General features: G+C 32.6%; 1 protein-coding gene across 2 annotated transcripts in view; it reads right to left on the bottom strand.

Annotated features, from left to right (window-relative positions):
* The window catches only part of LOC143222629 (netrin-1-like), a 108,783-nt gene that overhangs the window by 9,423 nt on the left and 73,736 nt on the right, over positions 1-25,624 (bottom strand). The window contains exons 2-5 of one of the 2 annotated variants that reach the window (XM_076449338.1): positions 21,629-21,817; positions 4,641-4,790; positions 3,356-3,406; positions 1,586-1,654 (exon numbers count right to left, since the gene is read on the bottom strand). In XM_076449338.1, the coding sequence (XP_076305453.1) occupies positions 1,586-1,654; positions 3,356-3,406; positions 4,641-4,790; positions 21,629-21,817 (459 nt within the window). The remainder of the gene's footprint in view (positions 1-1,585; positions 1,655-3,355; positions 3,407-4,640; positions 4,791-21,628; positions 21,818-25,624) is intronic. The other variant, XM_076449339.1, reaches the window with a different exon arrangement.

The following is a 25,624-nucleotide window of genomic DNA, read 5'->3' as shown; positions in this document are numbered from 1 at the left end:
CCATCTTTGAATAAAAATAACAATCTTTTTCTTCCTTTTTTTTTTTTTGCTAAAGCGGACAGAAACAATTTATATCAGTAATTACTGTTTTTCATTAAAATTAATTACACAGTATCATATTTTGATGTATCCGATAGTATCATGAATACTAGGAAAGATTGTTGTTTTTGTGTAATGTCCAAAATTGTAAAGTAATGAGTAAAAGACAGACATCAACGTTTTAAAAACGAATCCTATTAAACGGAATTTTCTTATGATATGGAGTAATATTCACTTTTTAGACCCTGATGTATGTTTTTTGTTCATTACTATATAACTTTTTCAGTAGTATACATCACACAAAAACGATAATCTTTCCTAGTATTCATGATACTATCAGATACATTAGAAATATGATACTTTGTAATTCCTTTAATGAAAAACAGTAATGCAATTACTGATATAAATTATTTCTGGCCGCTCTAGGAAAAAAAAAGTAAAAAAACATTGTTATTTTACGTTAAACTACGATATTGAACAACCTCGGACATCCTGTACCTAAGTTTCAGAGTCACAGAAAAGTGCTCTTCAGCAGAAGATGTAAACATAAATTAGATTTCGTAAATTTTCTAAACCCTTGGCTAAATCATAAATGATAATTGTCTTCATAACCTAAATGAAAAGGCCTGGCGTTTTACTTTTTAAATAGTAAGTTTTCGTTTTTAGTTGGTTATAAATATCATTTTCTACGTAAGTTTTAAAACAACTAATTTGATAAGAGATGCTTTTTGTTGTCATTTTCAGAGTATGTCACATTTAGATACTATCTTTTTGAGTAATAACTTTTCCAAGCACGAGTTTAGAATGTAACATCTCAAAGATCTAGCTAGGATGTTATTTTGTATATTATCAAAGTGTGCAGAATGCCAAGTTGAATTTTCCCAAAACGCATTTTTTTTTATTTATATTCGTGAGAGAAAGGAAAAAATACGAGGCCTAATATTAAACCTGGAGATTTACTTCTTTATTTCGAAAGGATTTTCCCCTCTCACTTCCATGATTACGTGTATGATGAAGGGCTTTTGTTTCAGAAAAGTATCTCATTATTTCTGGAGACTCCAAATCCCTACCATTTCAAACTCAGGGAAAGGCTGATTCCCATATGACCTAAATAGCTTTCTTGACTTTATTCATGGAATGGATTGTTGTTATTATCTCTCTAATTTACACAAGGCTAAATATAAGGACACAGAAAAGCGGATGTGGTAGTAAAATACGTAGGACCACGCTTGTTTAAATGAAGCATGGTGATTTGTGTTAAAAATAGTAATTTTATTATAGAGCATACAGTTATTGAATAAAGAGCTTAAGCCATCTTTATAAAAAGTTATTTTTGGTATAAAGTCGTGTGTTTTTTGTTTTTTTCTGTAATGATTCTTTTATGTTCTGATTAAGTTTCTGGCAAGTTATTAGGAAGAACTACAGATAAAAGTGTTTTTAAACATCTGAATTTCAAAAAAATTCTTGGGTTTATTCGTCAAGTATGTTCAAGTATGTACTTTTCGTGCAAAGTTTAGGGTGCAAAAAGTCTTATAATAATGTTTACCATAATTCCTTCTGCAGTATCTCTTCTGATTCACACGTTTGCTCCTTTTTTTGCATTTCCCACAATTATCTGGAAAACAAAACATATTTAAGAAGTACATCAATTGTTGAATATCATACCAGTTTTTGCAAAATCAAATATTCTATTGTAAGAATATATTTGCCATATGAAAATAAAGCTATGATAGTGTCTCAGTGAATAGTTTTACTTCGATTTGCAAAGTTTTCCTAATAAGATGAGTGATTTTTTTTTATATAGCGCCTTTTCGTTTCACTTCGTGTTTTACCTTAAACAAAAGCTTTTACATATTTTTATTGTCTTGATTTTAGATCTTTAAATAACAAATTTTAATACAAATTTTATAGTAACACACTTTCAAAGGTATGTTTGTTTTGGAATTTTGCACAAAGCTACTCGAGGGCTATCTGTGCTAGCCGTCTCTAATTTAGCAGTGTGAGACTAGAGGGAAGGCAGCTATTCATCACCACCCACCGCCAACTCTTGGGCTACTCTTTTACCAACGAAAAGTAGGATTGACCGTCACATTATAACGCCCCCACGGCTATAAGGGCGAGCATGTTTGGCGCGACCGGGATGCGAACCCCGAGTCGCACGCCTGAAGTAAAGATTTGAGACTACTGAAAAAAACTGATCTTTACTAAAATGGTATGGAAGGCAGGGTTTTCTTTGTATCCAGACAGCTCATTTACCCTTCTTTACGTGGGTTAATCTGAAACTTCTAGACGAGATAACCAACTTAAGCACCACGTCAGGAAGAGTTAAATTGGTTCTTTTCTTTATTATGCTAAAAGGTGAAGTAAGAATCAAGTACAGTTAATTTTCAAGCTTAGAAAGTGAATATCAAAAGATAAACTGACATTCTTTTTTGGTTAAAGCCAACTTCAGACTGATAATCAAAATCTCGCATCCTCTCTGGAACTGAAGGTGAAGTGTAACTGACAGTTTAGAAAAGTTGTAATTGTCAGTATAGAACTGTCCTTAATCAGCGAAATTTCGACCCTCCAAAGAGAGACAAGTTGCTGAATGACTTTTATTATACATTTTGGTGAAATGGTGTAAAAGATAACTTGAATTATGAAGAGTATTTAAAATGGAATTGAAATGCATTCTAAACGGTAGCTTCTTATTAAATTGTTTGATTTGTAATATCTGTAGGCTCTTCATAATATATTATTTTTGTTGTTAATTTTGCTTTGCCATTAGACTGAGTCCTTCGTATTTAACTTTTCGTAAATGCACGAATATTAATGAATTTTAATATTTAGAAGTTGATTTTAAGTTATAATAAATTATAATTTCATAGCTCAAGTAAAATAATAATTATAATGTTTCTCAAGTGTATGATTACAATTAAAGTTATCACTATAAATGAGGCATGGGCCGATCGTTTCAACCATTTTGAGCCGTAGCACACGAATAATTTTTCTATGCAATTATATTAGTACGACATCAAAACATCGGGCTTTATATATTGCGATTTTTGAGTTACATCATTAAGGTAGTAAAAAAAAGTACATTTTTCAGTAATCTTTGACTAAACTACCAAATTTCTGTATTTTCGTACAGAAAAGTTTGCAGAACGTCAAAGATAATTTATATTGATAATGGTACATATTCAATTTTTGGAACATATTTAAGAGACCACCTATTGTGTCACGAGCTTTAGTGTTTTAAACTTACCTTAAAGTTGATACTTGCTATTGTCCGAAAACATAGCTATTTCTACAAGGGCAAAGAAGATATACGTACCTGGCGTCGTTTTTCTGGGAGCCTGAGTGGCGACATCTATAAGAGGGATTTCTGAAAAATCGGGAATTTTTTTAATTAGGTTCAATAAATGAAATTATTTTAAAACACATTTCTAATTTTTTTAATTTACAGTTTTGTTGAATTATAAAATAAGTAATTTTGATTAGAAGTGTCAGTTAATGAAAAACAAAATTACAAAGAACTATTTGAAACAAAACTATACAAAATTTATAACGATAGAGTATATGGTCTAGAAATGTGATATGATTCCATTATGTTATTTAAAAGAAAGGAAATCAGTTTGATTATCTGTTAGAGATGCATTGCAAGTACAAAGTGTACACTTACCTATTTCATTGTGTATGCAAAAGAAATATTAAAATATTGTATTCTGCAGTTACTGTAAAGAAACGTTATATATATATATATACATATTAATATACCAGCAGTTATATATATAAATTCTGCATATTTGAAGTTTTAAAGTTGTTTAACAAATGATTATAAGATCTTATGTAAAGTGTAAACTGTTGTTCTAAAACACTTATTCAGTTCAGTTTGTGTGAGCTATAAACTTAAGAGCATATTGTACTATCTTATAAAAGATCATAGTGTCAACAATACGAATTTATTGTAGAAACTAAACAACTTTCAAAAGTCCTGATTTACTAAATGATTGTAAAATTTGTTGTGTTTTCTAAGTTATACTCACATATGTTGGCAGCAAAATAATGCTCAGAGAAGTAGAATTATTACACAGAGTTAAAATACTGTAAAAACAAATTAAACATGCCTAGAGCATTCATCTCATACATGTTGATAAGAACAAGAGAAAAATGGAAAATTAAAAAACTACATTTTCAAATGAGTAAGATCGCTTACGATTGCTATTAAAATGTATTATACTTAAGATAGTGATAGTATTTATGCTTATTCTCTATGTAATAATCACAACACTCAAGACAGGGGTAGACGTGCAGTAGCCTCTAAAGCCTAAACAGAATGTTTAATTTTTAAGTACTGATGAAGTTCAAACGTGAACCTGCTCACTGGAGGAACAAGGTTTGGACAGATTTTTATTCTTATTAACTACATATATATATATTTATATATATACACGTATTTAATTTTGTAACAAATCTCTGAAGATAATACTGAGTGTAATAAAGTGTAAAGGAAATTACAAATTTATACCTATTATAATTGTCTGCGAAAACATTTGTTGAGGATACTGCACGCCTGAAGTTTTTACATGCTAATGCATAGCAACATGCTGTTAACCTACTGATGCACGGAGCAATAGGGGATCGGCTCTGTTGATAACCCTTGGCGCAGCGATTACAGGTTACTCCAGTGACGCCATCTTTACAGGGGCACTGACCGGTAGTCTGGTTACAAGTTCTTCCCGACGCCCCCACGGGGTGACAGTCGCATGCTATCGGGAGGTAGGGGAGAAGGGAGATCTGGGTTAGTAACGTCAGTTAGTCAATATGATGTTGCAATGTTATTAAGACACGAGTACACTTACCTTCGTGAGCACAGAGCTGACATTCTCCAGTTTCATCAACACGAAACATGCCTCTTTTAGAAGAGCACATCATAAAAATCAGATTTGATCAAAATGTGTTGTATAACACATCAAAGTCATGCAAGGGTAAAAGTGATACACTGGAAATCCAAGCTCTTTAGAGAAGTGGTCTTGCTTTCGTTAAAATAGTTAAGGGCTATTTATTCTATGCAAAGTTAAAAACAGCTTTGGTAGATGCTATTAATTGTAATAAATAGTAATCTCAGTGACTGATGTCAGTATTAGTTAAAAGTCGGTTCCTTGACTGCTGTTAAACGGAGTTAAAGCCAACAGTAAAGCCTGGCTTTAGTAAATAATATATATAGTTTCTTCCAGCTGTGGTAAAAGCAGTTTCAGTGACTTTTATTGGTTATTATAACGTTGTCATTGTTTTCTGTTCGTAATATCAGTTTCTACTGGTTATGGTAAAAACAGTTCAATAACCTTTGTTAGTTATTATAACGTAATCAGTGTTTTATGTTGGTAATATTGATAGTTTCTACTGGTTATGGTAAAAGCAGCTCAATGACCTTTGTTGGTTACTATAATGCTATCAGTTACTTTTTTTGGTGACACTGATAACTTCTACGGGTTATGACAAAAGCACTTTCAGTGACTTATGTTGGTTATGTTAACTTCATCAATGATCTCTGTTGGTGACATTAATAATTTATTCTCGTCATGAAAAAACATTTTCAGTGACGTGTTTACTTGTTATAACGTTATTAGTGTCTTCTGTTGTAACATCAGTAGCTTTTACTAGTTATGATAAAAGCAGTTTTAGTGACTTCTGTTAGCTATTGTTACGTTATCAGTGGCTATTGTTGGTTATAATAACAGTAACGTTGATGACTTCTATTTTTTTGAAATAACGAGAATAACGTCTCTCGCTGTGAGTATTTGTTAAAATAGTTGTATCAGTGAATTCATTGGCCATGATAACAGTGATGTTAATATCTCTTGGTGGTTATGATAATAATAGCATCATTGACAACTGTTGGACATGACAGCAGAAGAGTGGTGATTTTTGATTATGAAATAAGGCATTCAATAATGACTTTTGATGTTGTTAAATATAGTATATCAATGGTATATCCATGCTGTTCGATTTGAAGTGCTTCTAGTAGCTATAAGAAGGGGGCACTATTAAATTATGTCTTAAGTAACAAAATGATAATTTCCATGTTTCTGTAAAGACCCCCAGTGGCACAGTGATTTGTCTGCGGACTTACACACTAAAGACCGGGTTTCGATACCCGTGGTGGGCAGAGCACAGATAGCTCATGTGTAGCTTTGTGCCTTAATTCTCAACAAACAAACTGTAAAGGATATAAGTAATTGAATGGAAAATACATTTCAATAATTTCAAATATGGAGTAAATGAAATATTAAAACTTTGTTACTGATTTTAAGAACGTGTGAGATAAATAAGAAAAATAGATAAAGGCAGCAAATAAAAATTCTAAGGCTAAAACTTAGTGTTTGACTTACAGAAAATATGGACAATAACCAAATGGTTTACATCATTAAAAGTAAGACTATTTCATATTTCTGAATACTTTAGTTCGGAAGTAATCCAGTTTCGATTCCTGAGAAAGCTGTGTTGTCGTGAGAATGTCCAGGTTTGTTAAAATCTTGAACAAAAGGAATGTATTTTTGAGTATTAAAGGAAGATTTATAACGATTGTTAAAACGTCCCTCAAAGTTCGTCTGGGTTTGTCCAACATATAGAGTGATGGTTCCATGTTTTTACACTGTATGAGAAAGATGGTGTTCGTGTAGTGCAAATCATTTCTTCTTTGGTTGTTTACATGAAGTTGCAGGTCACCGAACTTTATTACAAGATAAGCAGCTATTCTGTAGGGAGTGTAGTTAATTTTAGCATGAACCAAAATATCACTGACATTTTTACTTTTCCAGAAGGACACAACAAGGTTCCCTCTCCTCCAGTGGCTCAGCGGTAAGTCTTAAAACTTATAACGCAAAAAACAGGGTTTCAATACCTGGAGTACACACAGCACAGTCAACACACTGTGTGACTCTATGGCACAAAACAAAAGAAATTTCGGGAAAAGCTTTTTAAAAAGGTCATTAAGTTGAACAAGGGAAGAAAAGAAAACATGAGATGTATTTTTACTTTCAGAAGTAACTAGGTTCCACGAAAGATTCTGTTAGATAGTTTCAGTGTTCGTTTATGTGAGGATGGTTTTCTATTAATTCTTTTTGGCTTTTTTAATATGGAGTCTATATCCTCTTTGTTTGGTTTGTTTTGAGTTTCACGTAAAGCTACTCGAGAGCAATCTGCGCTAGCCGTCCCTAATTTAGCAGTGATAGACAACAGGGAAGACAGCTAGTCAACATCACCAATCGCCAATTCTTGGATTATTCTTTTATTAACGAATAATGGATTGACAATCACATTATAATGGTCCCACGGCTGAAAGAGCTAGCATGTTCGTTACGGGGAATTCGAATCCAAAACCCGTAGACTCCGAATCGGGCGTTCTAGTCACCAGACTATGTCAGGCAGGGCAAAGTAATGGTGCCATCATCAGCCGGTATTCCCAGGGGGTAACCCTCCCAATTACTAACCGTGCCTGAGAAGGAGTATTTGTTGGGATCAGACTAAACACATGTTTACCTCTTTATATCACGGTGGTTTAATTCATTACTTTTCTACGTTGTTTTTAATTGTTTTCACCAGTACAAATGATCCTGATATGTTTGGCGTTTGACTGTTCGTAATATTTCATTCAGTGTTGGCAGGGTAGCATCTTTGATAATGAAGGTATCTGTTGATGTCTTGTATGTAGAAGTCTGTACTTTATGCAGACAGTGACATAAAGGAAGTTGATGCGCCTGAAAAACTAATCAAATGTAAACTTAATAGATTTATCGAAGTTTTCAGAGATCCAGTATCAACGGTCAATATAAGAAGCCATCACTCACTGTAATGTTTTACAGTGTAAAATGTTTCGTGTACATTATTTATAAAGGGTGAAAGAGTGTCATAGTGCAGTGAAAAATACTGGTAGGCGGTGGTCCTTCTTCATTAACTTCCTCAGTAATGTTTATAATGTGAATTGAGTTTTCCTAAGTAAGAAGTTTAGTGTGGATGTGATGCATAATCAACGATGTTAGAAACTATGGGACGGCTTGGATTACAAGGTTCATGTTTTAGATCAAACTGTAGAATATCCCTGGATATGCTTGTTTGGGTGTCCAGCACTATAAGGTGTTTTCAAATTGCTTAATTTTAAGGAGTTGTTTGAGTTTGTTTTCGACAGATGTTTCAAAAAGCAATAGAGATTTGATACCGACATAATGACTTAGCAGAATTCTGGGACAAATAGGACTTTAGGTTTGATAGAAAATGATGAAAAACGAATTATTTGGTTGTATGGAGAAAAACAAGACATAAAAGGTTATTGGTTGTTAAAAATGAACGTTCTGATAGCATTTAAAAAATTAAAGTGTTTTAATATTTCAAGAAAGGCATCTCTCCTAGAAAGGAGGACAACCTACGGGTATTATAGCTACCTTACGTAAGGTTAGTTTCAAGAATTTGTGGTTGTTATAGGGTAGTGTTTATAGCTGCTAAAATAAAGTTACCCCCAAGTCCTTTAGAAAACCATAAGTGAGGCCAAATTCTAAAAAGAATAGCAATTCAATTGTCCTTACAACTGATTTGGAAGACAAGTTTAAAATGTCGCTAGTAATAATAAAGAAATAACTTCCAAAGGTATTTGAAAGCTATAAATAATGTTATCTCCAATGGTTATTAGGAAGAATACCTCCAAATATTTATAATTGCTAAGGAAATAATCCAATCTAATGTTTCTCAAACCATAATAAAAAGTACTTTCATACAGTTTTAATAACTGTAAAGAGGAGCATCTATACAAGATTTAACAATTATAAGAAAGAGTAACAGCACTTCTAAGTGTTCCTTATAGACATAGGGATGAGTTTGTCACAGTTTTTAACTGTCATAAAGAAGAATGTTTCCTAGCATTTGTGATAGTTATAAAAAAGAAGTGCCTCCAATGTTTCTTAATAATTAGGAAAAATAATAACTGCAAGTGTTTATAACAATTATAAGGATGAATATTTAGAAGCGTTTCTAATAGCTATAAGAAATAAGAGGGCGAGTTTCTCTAGTGTTAGGAAGTGTTTTTTTAGGTAACGTACTAATTACATAGAAGTTAAAATCTCGGTAGTGTCTGTGAAGAAAAGTACCTCCAAGTGACAAAATATTGGTTAAGGAGTTTCCAAAGACATCTCTAACGTTTAAAACAACAACAAAGGAACTTAGATTAGGCGTAATATCGATAAATTAATCATTATCTTAACAAATATTAATCTATATGTTCATACGAATACATCAGATACAGCTATCTGATAGTATTATCAGCGAGACTAAAAACATGGATAATATCATTATATTAACACAGCTGGCTCCTGGTGTAATTAAAAATGTGAAATTGTAAGTTGCCAGGTTTCTAATCGTGACCCTTCGAATTTATTTTAGTTTTTATTTTCAGTTCATGTTGACCAAATGTATCCTCCTTGACAATGAATTCTGTTTTACCTGTTTTTCCTAGGTAGACTATATTATATTTATTATAATAACATTTTAATTTTATTTTAAAATTTAATAAAAAATGTAACGTTTTTCTTTACTAAAATGCCTATTTTTGAGTGGTTTTTATGATTTGATTTTCTTACTTTTCGTGGACTTATATTTCAAACCGTAAGCTTTGAAAATTATTTTAGAATCATTACTTAATATAGATGTTTTATTATTATACGTATTATTATAGTTGTCTTGATTTTTCTACAATTCGTACAAATAAGACTCCTGAAGCAATAACCACACTTCTAAAAACAAATATATGTGCACAGTCCTCTTGGTAGGATTTATAATTTTGGTATATGTTTGATAATTCAATCTTTGTTGAAGATCCACATTATTTGCGTTTAATATGAAAGCCATCAAGTTCTCAGGGCACTCTTTGTTTTTCGTTGACTAGAATAACGTGAGGACTTACAGTGGATAGGTACAGTTGAAACGAAAGTGAAGTAATAATATTTTAATAGTAGTATTTATTGTAAAAAATAATGTTTATTTGTTATTAAGCACAAAACTATAAAATAGGCTATCTATGCTGTGCCCACAACAAATATTGAAACCTCGTTTTAGCGTTATAAGCCTTCAGAATTGCCGCTGAGCCATTCGGGACAAAGTTATGATGAAAAATAAGAATTCATTAGACTTATTTTTATTCATTTGAGAAAACACTCTAAACTTACGGAAGTATCTGAACTCGTTGAAAAACTTAAGAAACAGTGTTGCTTGTTGCAAATAAAGTCTAGATTCTATATTATTTGAAGATAATTGAAAGCAAACAAACAAATGAATACGTGATATACATAATTGCCTCCCTGAAGTGAATAGTATGAATTTTATTTGTTTATGAAATTTCACTCAAGGCTACACGAGCACTATCTCCACTCACTGTTCCTAGTTTTAAAGTGATAGACTAGAGAAAAGGCAACTAATCAACATAACTCACTCCTGACTCTTAAGCTGAACTTGTCACGTCAAATAGTAGGATTTTACAGTCTTTTTTATATAACGTACTCACTGCATCAAAGTACAGAATTTTTTTTATTTTTTACGGTAACGGAATGGTGCGTCAGATCCACAGTTTGGCACAATAACTACTGTTACACACTCAGTTCATAGAGTAACATAATATAATATTCATGAATATACTTTTACTTGTTTCTTTTTTCCATTGTGGACTTACAATGACACTTTAGCTCAATCATTAAGTGTTTGTAAGTCTGTATTAAATGATACACGCACAGTTACTAGTTGTTATCTAAATGATAGATGAGAGAATTGCCCTTTAGAGTTATTTCGAAATTGTAGTTGGTACAGAATGACATTAAGTCTCATCTAAAAATAATTTAAATTTTTGCAACTGAACTCAGAGATTTATCAAACACGTTTGAAAGTTGGCACAAAAAAGAAAAGAAAAACTCCTCTCAAACCCGACATTTTGTGAATTTTGAAATGATGGATTGCCATTCCCATTTATTTCACCTATTCCAAACATTTGTGATTTTCTAAAAGTAATTTCATTGTGCAACTTGAAAGTGTATTAGAACATTTAATTGAAAGTGTATTAGAACATTTAATGTGTGTAGTGTTTTGGCATATCTTCTCTTTTTATTCAAAAAGTAAATTTACGTTTATGAAAGGTTGCCAGGAAAAGAAACTTTGTCGTAAATGTCACTAGAATAAGCCAACCGTTTTGTTTCTGAATGAATATGTGATGGCAAGCTGGTGTAGAAAAAACTCACATCTCGTTTTGTTGTAATGATCTAGATCACGATATATTTTTAAAATATATATTGCACAATTATGGAAGATCAGTATGCCTCAAGATATGTCGTAACTGCTAATTACACACCGACGAAAAACTAATTAAATAAATTTCCAACAAAGTTGTATGAATCAAGTATTGTTTATGTGTTGCCATAAACAGCATTGCTTTGTTTTTGAACCTTTTGGAAATTTGTTATATCGAGTGGAACTCTTTGGATTATGAAACACTTTCTTTCGGGAGAGTGCTGAAGCGTTTTCAGTCATACTACGGATGTCTTGTAACTTTCACTGACATCCAGCGCACCCGAATTTTAAGTTTCTTTGTTTTTAATTTTCGCGGAAAGCAACACGAGGGCTATCTGCGCTAGTCGTCCCTAATTTAGCAGTGTAAGACTAGAGGGAAGGCAACTAGTTATCACCACCCACCGCCAATTATTAGGTTACTCTTTTACCAAAGAATAATGGGATTAACCGTTACATTATAACGCCCCCACTGCTGAAAGCATGAGTATGTTTGGTGTGATGGGGATTCGAACCTGTGACTCTCAGATTACGAGTCGAGTGTCCTAACCACTTGGCCATGCCAGGTCCCTAATCTTTAAGAAAAGTTGTCTTCAAGTGGTACACAAAATTATTTACACTATTTGAATTTTGTAATAACGAAAGAAATCACTACAGATTGGATAGAAACGTCTGACACATATTATAATTCAAGAATCTTTAATGTCGTCTAACATCCTGATTATGTTTTTCTTCATATGTCCAAGAAATATATATGTTGAAGTTCAAATGATCATAATACATAGTCATTAATGGAATAGGTAGTAGGTTAATATCTGACACAAACGTTTTTGACTATGGAAGGATTTTTCAGAAAAATAAAGAACGTAGTTTTATGAAATTAGATAGTCAATGTCTTAAAACGTTTACCATTTTATTAATTCAAAATTACAATTATCACAAAGTCACATGAAGCAATTATATGAGTTGACAAGAGAATTATTAACTCAGTACTATTCCTCTCCCCTTCCTGTGGCGTAGTGGTTTCAGAACTGTGGTAAGCAGAAGACATATGTATAGCTTTGTATTTAATAACAAACAACAATCCAGTAATAACAATTCTACTCATTATTTCTTCTTCTGTAAAAATTGTAAGAGAAAAAAAAGTGAACAAATAGATAGATAATAGCTGACAAAACATTAGAAGTGTGAGCAAGTCTGTAAAGAACCTAACGATCAAAGTCAGCTATGCTTGTATCTCGACTTTAATTATTACCCCTTTCAGCCACTCAGAATATAAGCATACACTGCACATGTTAGGTTTGAGTCACCAATAACATTAACAAGACGGCAAGCTACAACAATAGTACAATTTGCCGCGTAACGCATATTGCTTTTGGTTTAGAAGTATTGGTGCAATGTTCTTCTAGTATGAGAGCGTAAACGTGAGGAGACTTCTCTCATTAAGTGGCCATTGAAAGGCTGCTATAAGGCAAATGAAAACCAAACTCGGCCTTAATTTGACCGTTCACCTTCTGCCAGCAGTCTGAGACAAACAACATTCTCCTCGCTTCTCCAGTAACAAGATTGATGTCGATTTCCAATAAGACGACACGAGAATGAGTCAGCTTGCACAGCATACCAATTGCTTGGTAGTTCAACAAGTGCCGGCCAACTTGGTATTCAAGATGAATCTGGAGAAATTGGATTCCTATAGTAAGGTTTGATATTGACATAATGACTTAGCATTGTAGGAAAAATGAGACTTTGGTTTCGAAACAAAATGCCCAAGAATGGATCATTTCGTTGTATGAAAAAAAAACAACAAGAAGATATAATAGGTTATTGACCGTTAATAAGGATCTTTCTAACGTCATTTCAAAAATTAAGGGACTTTTGTAATTGCCATTTTGCTGGTATTTTCTTAGACTGTAGAATGAAAATTATTATTTGTATTGTAAATAAAAGTAGAGAAATTTACTTCAAATCCATTTTACAAGTAAATGGATATAATTATACATCTGAAAGTATTTCTTGTTTTAATTTTTGATACAACTTGGGAGTTGCATATGCTGAAAATATATTTCAGTTTCATTGATCGTTTGTTTGTAGTTAAGCACAAAGCTACATAATGGGCTATTTTTGTTCTACCCACCACGAGTATCTAAACCCGGTTTTTAGTATTGTAACTACTTCATTGAAGATACTGTCAACTTCAATATATTTACCTGCTTCCCGCTGGTACAGCACTAAGTCTATGGATTTACAATACTAAAATCAGGGGTTCAATCCCCTCGGTGAACTCAGCAGATAGCCCGCTGTGGCTTTGCTATAATAAAACAGGCAAAGAAATCAATATAGTTACCATAATTTAATTTGATGTCTTCAAAGAGACAGTTTGGTTAGGAAAACTAACTGAATATGTCATCGTTAGGTAGACTTTAGGGCAAACAGGAATTCGATAAAATAGGACTAAAAAGTATGATGTTAAATATTGATTTTAAAATATTAAATTAAACGACACAAACTTTCAAGTTAAATATACAAGCTGGATTTTTTTTAGTTTTCAATATAATAGCAATGCAATTACCCACCAACCTTTTTAGATTTTGCAGTGTTTAAATTAGCTATTTTCTATAAAGCAAGCATTAAATGAAGCATTTTCGTTCTCCTATTGAAGTACAGGCAAACTAGCTGACGGATATTTAAGGTTCCACAAATTAAGTTGTTTTTTATCGCAAGTTATATAAATAATAAAACATTACACATTACTAGCAATGTGTAATAATGTGCTAAACAGTTATTTTATTACGATAGTTCACATTTTAAAAGTAGAGGCTTTCTAACATGACACATTTTTTTAACTGTTGGTGGTTTGATTGCTATACTATGTTTTAACTCTATTTTGGGTTTGGTTTTACGTCAACAAAGTGAAAGTCGCTATTGACGTTAAAATTTTTATGCACCATTGATTTAAACTTTATATTTTAATAATACCTATATAGATGAGTTTTTGTTGTACTTTAGAATCATTTTATTCACCTAATCACCATAGATGTAAAGGTTGCCCAACAATGTATCTTAAAATACCTTGACCACATATCCATTGTAAACATCTTAAAGTTTCAGTTCGTTTCTTTTCTTTTGTTGATAACTGCTACCTTTTCGTCACCTTAATCCTCTAAAGACATACATCCCCTGACGTGTTCCTCAACTTTACTTAGCAAAGAAAAAGAAACGTCAAAAGTTAAAAACTTAGTATTAATATTTAAGGAGCAGATTGTGTTGAGATTAGCTTTATTATTATTATCGTTCCTAAACAGGATTTGCTAACGGTTTCCTGAGCTTATCTTGAAGTTCCGAGGATTCAACTTCTACTATAACAACTAGAATTACAAGTGGGAAGAAATCCTCAACACTAGTGCTGGACAGAGTAGGGTGCCTCAAACGTAGACTTCGAAAGTTGTTTATTCTAAGGTCCCCAGCTTTGATGAATGAAGATGAACCGGACCAAGATTACCCCACATAGAACTAAACACAATACAGTATGAAAGAAGTTTTTGGGGGTCTCCCTTACTGCATGCTTTCATTTCATGCCAAGTTAACATTCTTTTCACGTGAATTATCTGCAGCTAAAATGCCTTTGGCCATAGGAGTGCGGTGAAAAGTGAAGAGTCTTCAAACTCTTACAGGCAGAATAACCAGTTTTGCTTAAGTGAGTTTTTTAAAATACTTTAAAATATAATTTGTTATATTTATTATTCCGTCATATTTCTTGAAATGTAGTCTAAATAAGCAGCTAACTTGTTATTTCAGAGTTCTTGTATGATAGACTGTTATCTTTTTTTACTTCACGTTACTTGATCTTTGATAACTTGACGTACTGTGCAGGAAATTGGACCTGCGCTTCTGTATAAATGAAAACGAAACCATGCTCATATTCAACTTTTCATTATGATTCTAGTAGAAGTAAGTCATTCAGATTAGTTTCGAAAACTTAATATTTCGTTTTCTTTACTTGTCTTACATTACAACAATGCAAAACATAAACATTTTGGAAACCTGACTTCAGCTTCAGTTTTGAGAACCAGTTTTGAGACACTAACAAGATACATTAGATTTCCAACCTCTTTATCTCAATACGTCTGTGAAGAGTTGAAAAATTATTTTATCTTATCTGTAGTACGTATTAACCGAAGAAGAAAACAAACGCGGACAACAAATCACGTGTAGATTCTTTAACCTTCAAGAGGGCCCGGCATGGCCAGGTGGTTAAGGCACTCGACTCATAATCCAAGGGTCGCGGGTATGAATTTCCGTCACACCAAACATGCTCACCCTTTCAGCCTTGGGGTTTTATAATGCAACGGTCAATCCCACTATTCGTTTGTAAAAGAGTAGTCCAAGAGTTGGCGGTGGGTGGTGATGATAGCTGCCTTCTCTGTAGCCTTACACTGCAAAATTAGAGAAGGTTAGCGCAGATAGCCCTCGTGCAGCTTTTGCGAGAAATTCAAACCAAATCAAACTAACTTTCAAGGGAAAAACTAGGCTTAACACTAATGCTCAGCATATCAGAGATTTTATATTTCATCAAACATCATATCCCTTGCCAAATATTTTTATTCTTAAATCATGTAAAAGTGATTTTCTTATAGACGATATATATAATATTTTACTTTATACGATAGTTACTGACCTGATAGTCGATCTATTAACAATTTTGACAATGACGATATTATATTATTGTTTGTTATTCGTTTATTACATTTAATTAACAAAACATACACGCGGTCAACTTACTGAACACCATACAGCTTCAGATGTTGTTAGTGTAATGGATCTATTATAAAATTGACGGCGCTGTCTGTAGAATATTCATATAAGTACTTCACAGGGTGTGAATGGATATACAGCAAAATTGGTATGGAAGTTCATTAAGTACATGAAGGAGTAAATACAAATTTTTTGGTATGCATTTTGTGTTTTGTAATTTTTATGTACATTTTTGCATTTTCACGTTTATTGTCACTACCTGACCTTTTGTAGATCGATCTTTTTTACCAAATTCGGTATAGAGGTTTAGTGGATTAAAAATTTTATGTTTTGTATTTTGCGGTTTTTATGAGTGTTTTTTTGTTTTCTACCATCGTCTAACCTCTCTGAATGGAAATCTGTGGTTTTAAATTTTGTATTTTACAGTTTTATGGGAGTTCATGGGCTTTTTACAATTACATATAAGAGAAGCAACTTTCCATATTTTAAGCAGCCTTTCATTAATCATGAATTTACACAACTTCAGTTCAGAGGATTGGTACTCCTGCTAGTAACACAAAATTTCGAAAATGCAAACTTTTATTATTTTAAAAATGTCATTAGACGTTACTGAAATAAATATTTTATTTCATGGAAACATGATTTATAAAAATCAAATGACTCAGTCTAATTAAGATTTTTTAATATTTGAGTTTGACGTAACACCTACTTGGAAAATATTAAAATATAACATTCACATGAAAAAGTATGTTTTTAAAAATAGTGTTTTATTTCTATCAATTAACTTTCTAGAAGCTTCAGTAATGGACCATCTGGTATTCTTCTCAAATATGTACTGGCATCAGAAGAATACTAGAATATCCATGTGTTCGCTATAGTAATAATAAAGCCAACTTATACATTTTAAGAGGTTGTGAGACATGATTTGACATCTCGATCAACTGCTTTCGGTTTTCTTAGTTTGGATATTTGTTATGTATGTCTCAGACTTTCAACGTTAGTTCAATAAAATATTTTTTTTGTTTTTTAATCCTATCTTTATTTATTTGATATTAACTACAATTTATAGCGTGTTCTAGTTATTTCTTCAGAAACAACTTAATGTTCCATAGAATATTTTGAGAAGAAAATTTACTACAGCTTTACCAGGCAACTAAATATGTTCTACACAGAAACAATCTTTTAGACATTTGAGTTTTAAACGATGTCTATTAAGAAATAAAGCTAAGACTGTGATGCAACCAAGAATCTCCAAAAACTAGTTGTTAATTTTATTTCAAGACAAGTTGTGTGTCCTCGCAAAAATACCGTGCTTATACGCAGGTACAAACTTTATTACAATAAAGCCCCACAGTTCACAAATTCACCGGAAGTCTGTCTGAATGATTTATCCGCTGGTTCTGTACCCTCCCAATATGGTCTGATGAAAAGAACGAGCTTGAAGCACAAGAAGCCAGACTAGGTCCTGCATCATAAGCTCACAAAGAGACCATAAAGCAAGCTTCGGAACTTTTATTCTCAGTCTTGAAATGGGGTTTAACTTTGATTTTTTTTCGTGAGGAACGATCCAAGAACATATAAATAGAACCAAAGATTTTTAAAATTCTTAAACACTTCGGCAGAGCTGTTCCATTACTATGTTTATTTTCTTCCTTATGTATTTATTCCACTCAAACTATACTCATCAACCAAAAAAATAAAGATAAGCTATTCGGATACAAAACATTCCATCAGACAAGTGTTTGCGTTTGGGCTGAACTCCTAAAGCTTGTTTGAATACTGTACTACAAACCAGAAACGAAGCATTTGGGAATTCAAGGGAATAACATTGTTTCGAGGTTAAAAAGAATGTTCGGAAATGAATTTCTTATTTTACCTTATTAATGATTTGATCACAGGATAAATGTATATGAGTGGACGTTTATGTTTTCTTGTACAACTTTCATCTTGAGTATAAATGTAACTTACACTTCTTAATAGATACGTTTGATCTATATTATCATTAACAATCCTTAAATGTTATTTTGTATGTATGCATTTGATATTTTCCTATCAATTATTTTCATGTATTTTCTGTGCTTATGAAAAATGGCGTGAGAAATATTCTACCATATAGTGACAGTTTTTGTCTCATCTCTGCTCCATTGAATTCCGTGAGTTTCAACTAATCCTTTCACGCGCACTTTCTCCACCCCCACTGTTTGCACAGTTGGTGGTAGTCTTTGTTCTCACTAGTTCTAAATATGAACTGAGATGGTCAACTCTGAATTTGAGCGGCTCAGAGAACTAATCCTGACAACGTCGGCTTCATCACGTTCGCCTGACAAGCTACCTTAAAAATAGACTATTAAAGAAGGGAAACGTTATTGTGTTCTACCCTATATAAAAGTGGGCGCGATCTCTAACCAAGAGATCTATCTTTCTCAAATATATTAATCTCTTTTATTTTCCGTTTACTTTTTATGAAACGATTAAATATTTTTTCTTCTTGAAATTTTAATACAGCTGTACCAGCAATTGAACTTACAGACATGATCTGTTTCCTTAATACAAGCAAAACTATGAACATACAATCGAATGTAAAAGAAAAAAACGCCTATCGACACAAACAAATAAAAAGTAGAACCGCAATTTACATGATTTCTTTATTGCTACATACCACTCACTCTTAGTGAAGTAAGGTCGAGCAATTTACATGATTTCTTTATTGCTACAAACCACTCATTCTTAGTGAAGTAAGGTCGATATCGTAAAACACTTTTGCTAGTTTTTTTCTTTGTTTGTGTTATTGTTGTTGTTCGCAAGATTGCCGACAATTTACTTATGGTATTAATTCTATAGTTCTGATCAGGAAAACAGGTGGCTGGTTGGTAGTAATGAAGTAATGTATTTTGTGTTATCAACATCTTAGACACAAATCTTTGCGTTTTATGAATTTTTAATGAAGGAGATCTTATATAAAGCCTGCATCAATTCTGTAGACCTAGAACGGATGTACTTTGCACCATAAGAACATTGTTTTAGTTACTATGCAGTTACTCCAGTGCTCAGTAAGTTTATTTGTATGGTGAAAGGAAAAGAAGTGTGTTCCTCCTTTAAATCTAGGATGTTTACTAATTATGTTTTTACTTTGATTTTTAATTAGCATGAGCTCAGGACTTGCACTAGTTTTTCATACTTTAGTCCAAGACACAGTCCAGGTGTTAATTTTTGAGAAATTTAGATACCAGAGACGTGAACTTCATATTTGTAATCCGTTATCAGTTTCTGAAAGATACTGGCTGGTCTTCATTAAAGTGTCTTTCTTTTGATAACGTGAAATTATCCTGCATGAAAACGTTCCAAGTGCCTTCAGACACTATAACCAAACCACAAACTTATTCTTTCTTTTTTTTTCTAGGACATCTATGTCCTCTTTAAGTAACCCCTGTTAATCCCTGTTTTTAACGTTTTATTCTTCGCCGACGTAGCAACAGTAATTATATCCTCCTCTCGGAGGCCCATATACGCTGAAAAATAGAGAATTCGAAAATCTATTTGTGATTTATATGAGTGATACAAACAACCTCGTTAGATACGTTTGTTTATTTCCAGATTTCTGGCAATTTTCGCTAACCGTTCCTAATTTTGAAGTGATAGACTAGTATTGAAAGTAGCTAGTAAACACCACCCACACCAATTCTTGATTTATTTCAGTCAGACCAAATAGTAGAATTTGATCGTCACTCCTATATCGCATCCATATCTCCAAAATGTGAGCGCAATTTGTTTGTTAATGGCAACCTGACGCGAAACATGGAACCGTAGTCGGTACCTAGCCTCTAGGTTGCACTCGAACCTCCTGGTTACGTTTGGCCAAGGCAAAGCTGAGGAATACTAAAATAAACGAATATAGATCCTTCTAATGTATGTAAAATAACATTTTTTTGCCTGTAAGAAAAATAAAATAAGGAAAATTTCGAACGTTGTTTCCATGAAAATATTTTTTTCCGAATTTTAACATTTATAAAGACTGGACAATGGAAGTATCGTATTACCTAATATTAGAGCAATATGCACAATATAATAAAACAAAGTGAACCTTGTGCCATATATTTTGCATCATGTTCAAGTATACAAGAATAATTAGTTTTACCTCGTACAATCTATTTTTTAAAATTCTTGTGAAGCTAGTATGATTTGAACAGTATTGCTAGCACCAGAAGGATACACCTCCCAAAGTTGTGAAGTGTGTTGAGATGGGTCTTTGGAAAGTACACAAATAACAAACACTAGCTACTTGTGTCGACATACAAATCACGACTACATAGACGCATTGTTTTACGTAACGTATATCTTTGTCTATTTTGATATATTGCAGTAAAGAGTTTGAAATGTGTTCTAAAGGAATAGGTTCATCGTGAACAGACAGCTTAGTAAGACATTAATTAGTAGCTACCAATTAGCTATCTTACGAAAAACAATGTGACAGTCTTTAATATTTTATAGTTAATACGTTTACTTGTATTACATTTAAGCAAAATCTCACTTTTTGTTTTAAAATTTCTATTCACTTTGTGCCCTTAAAATCTTTATTATAAACCTGCAGTTCTGTATAAAATTGAATAAATAAAAACATTCCAGTAATGTAGGGTTTTTATATCAAGGAAGCTGCTATTTATCTCAGAGAGAACAGCATAAAATTATTTATTCTAAAAACGGCTGGAATGGGTATTAAAACTTTAATTATAATAAAATACAGAACGACGTTGGAAACTCTCTTTGTTAACCTGAAGATAACCTTAGAAAGTCGAAACATTGTTCTGTACTTTATATTCAATAAAGTTTTAATACCTACACCAGCCGTCTTGAGAATACATTTTTACTTCAAATGAAAATCTCGTCATCATGGAGTATAGTTATTTCATACAAAGTTATGACAGACTGTTACGGGAAGATTATTCTTGTAAACTATATTGTATAAATTAAAATAAGAAACGCTAACACCGAAGTCGACATTTCTTTGTAGATATTTTGTCATTTGATTGTCTTTCACGTAATACAAATAAGAAGGAATGTTGGCTTATTTGTGTTTTTACTGTAAAAGTTATTCAACGTGGTAAGGTAATTCGGAGATATAAATGTTAATAAGAATGTTTTATGATATTCAGGTTAGTTTTAATTTTATACTTGCCATAAGGAAATATTAACACCACACTGAATCTATGCACAAACACGTGATCTTACATAAAACCATCATTAAAATTGTTCTTAATAGAAAGATAATATGTTAAACGTAATAAACTCTAGTTAGTCTATGAAACTGAAAGTTTCTTGTTCAAAACATACTTGACAGATGATCTTATCACAATTTAAAAAAAGAATATATTGTAGATAATAAATGAATTTTCCTTCAGTTAGTTCATACTAGATGTTAATTTCAAATATATACAAAGTAAGTATTATCCCAATTTCAACTGTTGTCAAACTTTTAATTGTGAGTTAGAAATTAAGTACATTAGTAGTATATTGGTACAAAAAAGTTGACAAAACTTACGTTTACAGGCTCTGTGATCCGTGATGGGTTTGCTATTGTCACGGTAAAAGCCTTCCTTACAGTAGTGACAGTGGCGTCCAGCTGTGTTATGCCGGCATTTCAAGCAGACTCCACCGCTGGTGCGACCGGATAGCTTGTATAGTTCCATGTTAAACCGACATTTTCTGGCGTGAAGGTTGCAGTTGCAAGCTAGATATACAAAGTACGCACGTTAAGATCTTTGTTTCAACCAGTCATATAACATTAATGTATGTATGATTTTTACTTGGCTCTGTTTTAGTAACGGAAAAAAGGAACGTGTTAAAAGAATCTGGTACTCGTTCCTGTTCTGAGAAGATTAATACAAAAAATGTTGTATAATTATCCATCAAGTATCAAACCTATAATATAAACAACTTAAAACCAAAATTGCAACTTCCTAATGTGATAAACAGTAATACACACACACACACACATATATACATATATATATAAGGAAAGAGAGAAATAGAACACTACCAGGGTTCAGTGGTAAACATAATTTTCTAATTGTAAATTATAAAAATAACACACTGAAAAATGAATGGCGAACAACACTGAATGAGCTTACAATACGTTTTTACTTTATATAAAAGCATTTTCTATTTTATTTTAGTGTCTGATATCAAAATATTTTGGCATCTTTCTTTGAACGTAACATTTATCCTTTAGGTGACTATTGAAATACACAAACGAAAACATTTTACTATCTTCTTTTTTAGGAAGAAAAAGTTACATATGTGGTAGAAACAAATTATCTACAAACTTTGAGAAAAAAATAAGAAGTGAATATCATAGAAGTAACACATGTATAAAAATATATGCCATCGTGAGTTGTGTATTCCTATGTAAATTAGTTAACAGCTAGTAGCTGATAAAAATATGACCTGGTAATGTTAATATAAATTCATCATTCTATGGGTTAATTAGTGATCACAAAAACAAAGTTTATACTCAGTCAAGGAGGAGCCGCAGTTTACGTTAATGTTTGTTCTAACAGTCTAGTAGGATTATTTTTCAAGTAACTTTCACCTAGTGATAAATTTTATAGGCGTCTCCAAATACTATTATTTTCGTCTTACTACGATTTAACCTAAGTTTGAATGCAAATTATTCCCGTTCTCTATCTGCCTGAATAATATACAGTGCGCGAATTTCGCCCACTATTGCTGTTTGTTAATAAATTAAGGTTAGCTCCCAGTTTTATAAACGTATATAACGGGCAATTATACATAGAACAAATAAACTCAATAATAATTTTCCAGAACACTACTAAAAAGGTAAACTAAGAAATGCATACTTGCGTCGTAAAGTACGTTACACCGTACTGAAAATAGTATTTTAGCACTCACTAATCGCCAGTTAGCGCCGTCTGGAGAGAACTTTCTAGGTGTGATGTAACTTAAGCTGCTCGAGGGACGTATCAATATAATATTTCCAAGTTTCATCTTACCTTAAGAAGTAACACCAGTCTTCACGTCCTACGAGTTCAGAAGTTTATACGCAGCAAGGGCGTACTTATTTCATTTATCTGTCAGTAGGACAAGACTCTACCATAACGTGGTGACTATAAAACGTCTGGCTAACTAAACGTATGCAGAAGTTGCATACGGTAAGCAAGAAGCAGGTGACATAGCATTTTATTAAATATTTTTATCAGTTAAAGTGATTTTCAACATTTTTACTTAAGTTATCCTTTCGCCATGCTTTTCAGGAGTTCGCTTTATTATTCTACTGCCTTAACTGCTATTTTTCTCTTATTCACTCCTCCTTTCCCTACCAATAAACAAACATTTCTCTATCTCTCGAGTTCTTCAGGTCTAAATCAATATAAGCATTTTATAAACAATAAATGTATATACTGAATACGATACAAGTTTAGAGGGTATAATTGTACATTAACACTAATCCAGATGCATTTTGCGAAATACTGAAGAATTATGTTAGTTTTGATTTTTCGTTATTTTATTCTCTTTAGAAAATGTACGAAAAAATTAACGATTAAGTCTTTACGCAACAAAATAAACAGAAAAACGTCTAAAACCTTTAATGAAAAACACAGTTTCCCGTTTTTGTTACTTTGCTTAACCTCTAACTGTCAACACGTGGAAGACAAGTGGTGATGACTCCCCTTCGATTGAGTCACAGCTCTTGACAGTTTCCTGAGAAAATAAGGTTATTGATCATTAAATGATATTCCAGATCGCATTAGAATGACAAGTTGTGGATATACTGCGTTTATGTTGTGTTACAACAGATGTACTTTAAGAATTCATTATATGTAGATATTTGTGCGTGTTGTCCTACCTTTCATTTTTGATATCTATTCACGTATGCATGCATGTGGTAGGTTGGAAAAAAACTTGATTAATGTTTTCTGCTTTTCATAATATATATTTGATGAAGAGGAAGACCTGGGGTAAGTCTGATGAGACACCGCAAGCTTTAAACTTTTCAAATAAAACTTCTCGACCTCAGCTAATTATTAAACCACGGAACGAAGAGAATCACCCGTAGGATGCACTTTTATAAGATCTAATATAGTAGTGTTTTCAGCTACACGGATTTAGAAGACAACAAACCCAAAAATAACTGGTTCACTAAATTCACTACTATTATTACTTTAAAACTTGCAAATGTTTCTTGCCACTGAGGGTTTGAAATTCTACTACATAGCATTTTAATTGTTTATAATAAACTTATATGATTTCCTAAACAGCTACTGGTATATTTCAAAGATAAAAATAAAAAACTGTAGAAATTGTAAGTAAGCTGTTGTAGATTTAGTTTTTCATGTTTTATTTCGCTAAGCACGAAATATTGGTTCTTAGTGGCTCAGCTTGTTACGTTAAAAACCACGTTTTGATTCTCGCATTGGGCACAGTATAGATAGCTCATTGCGCAACTTTTAGCTTAACAAAAAAAAAAAAAAAACGAATCTGTTTTCCACAACAAAGGAATGATTCGTAATTTAATACGGTATTAGTATTTTGTATGTTAATACGGCATTAGGCAACCTGTAGTGATGCTGATAGTTTACATAAAACATTGCTTAAATTTGAAAATAATGAAGTATCCGAGATAAGTTGTTTAAGGTTCTATCTGTTGCAGAAACACCAAGGTTCAGAAACAACGTTTGGAACTGAATGTCGAAAACTTGTTCGCACTTTTAGGATTCATTGCAGTTAGTCGCCGTATTCGTGTCTAAACTAAATGTTTATAGTTTTCTTAAAGTAATATACTACTTAATAGAAGCGCTAGGTGAGCATATCAATCTTAACACGTTTAGCTATAGAGAAGACGTGACTGTAATATCTAAGTTTATCACAAGTCGACAACTTAAAATCCAAGCACGAAGCACTCCATTTAAAACATGAATGAATGAGATTCATGATGAGTACGAGTCCAGGAGAAATACTGCCTAACGAAAAAGAACAAGTCAGACAAGGAGTAATGGCCGTAAGTCTGGGTCAGGCTTAATCATGGTCGACATGCCACCAGGCAGGTTCAACACCCAAACATTCATAAATGTCATGTCTTCACGCCTAAACAGTTTCTGCTACAAGACGTCTTTCCATCGTATCTGTCAGTTACTAGATACTATCCCATTTCCCGCTGGGTGCACACGCTGTATGTAATACAAGGTTTATCCAGAGTAAAAAAACAAGAGATGTTGAGAATATCAGAAAACATTGGTTCTTTTAGTGGAAAAGTTGGCATATCGGTGTTGCTCTGCGGGATGCACTTTCCAAGTCGATGATCACCTAGGTGACACACTGTCAAGCAACAAGGCTTTCATAGCGTTCTACATGTGGACTTTTTCCCAGTGATCAGTCTTCGGAATCTTGTTTACTGAACTTCGCGTAAGAGAGCTTCATACATTATTTAATGAACTGAAGATTCCTCATAAATACCTTGTTTACTGAGCTTCGCGTGAGAGAGATTTATACATTATTTGATGATGTTTGTTTGTTTTAA

This window comes from Tachypleus tridentatus, chromosome 8 (genome assembly GCF_004210375.1).
Source record: "Tachypleus tridentatus isolate NWPU-2018 chromosome 8, ASM421037v1, whole genome shotgun sequence".
Taxonomy (NCBI): domain Eukaryota; kingdom Metazoa; phylum Arthropoda; class Merostomata; order Xiphosura; family Limulidae; genus Tachypleus; species Tachypleus tridentatus.
This window is presented reverse-complemented; position numbering and strand designations above follow the sequence as displayed.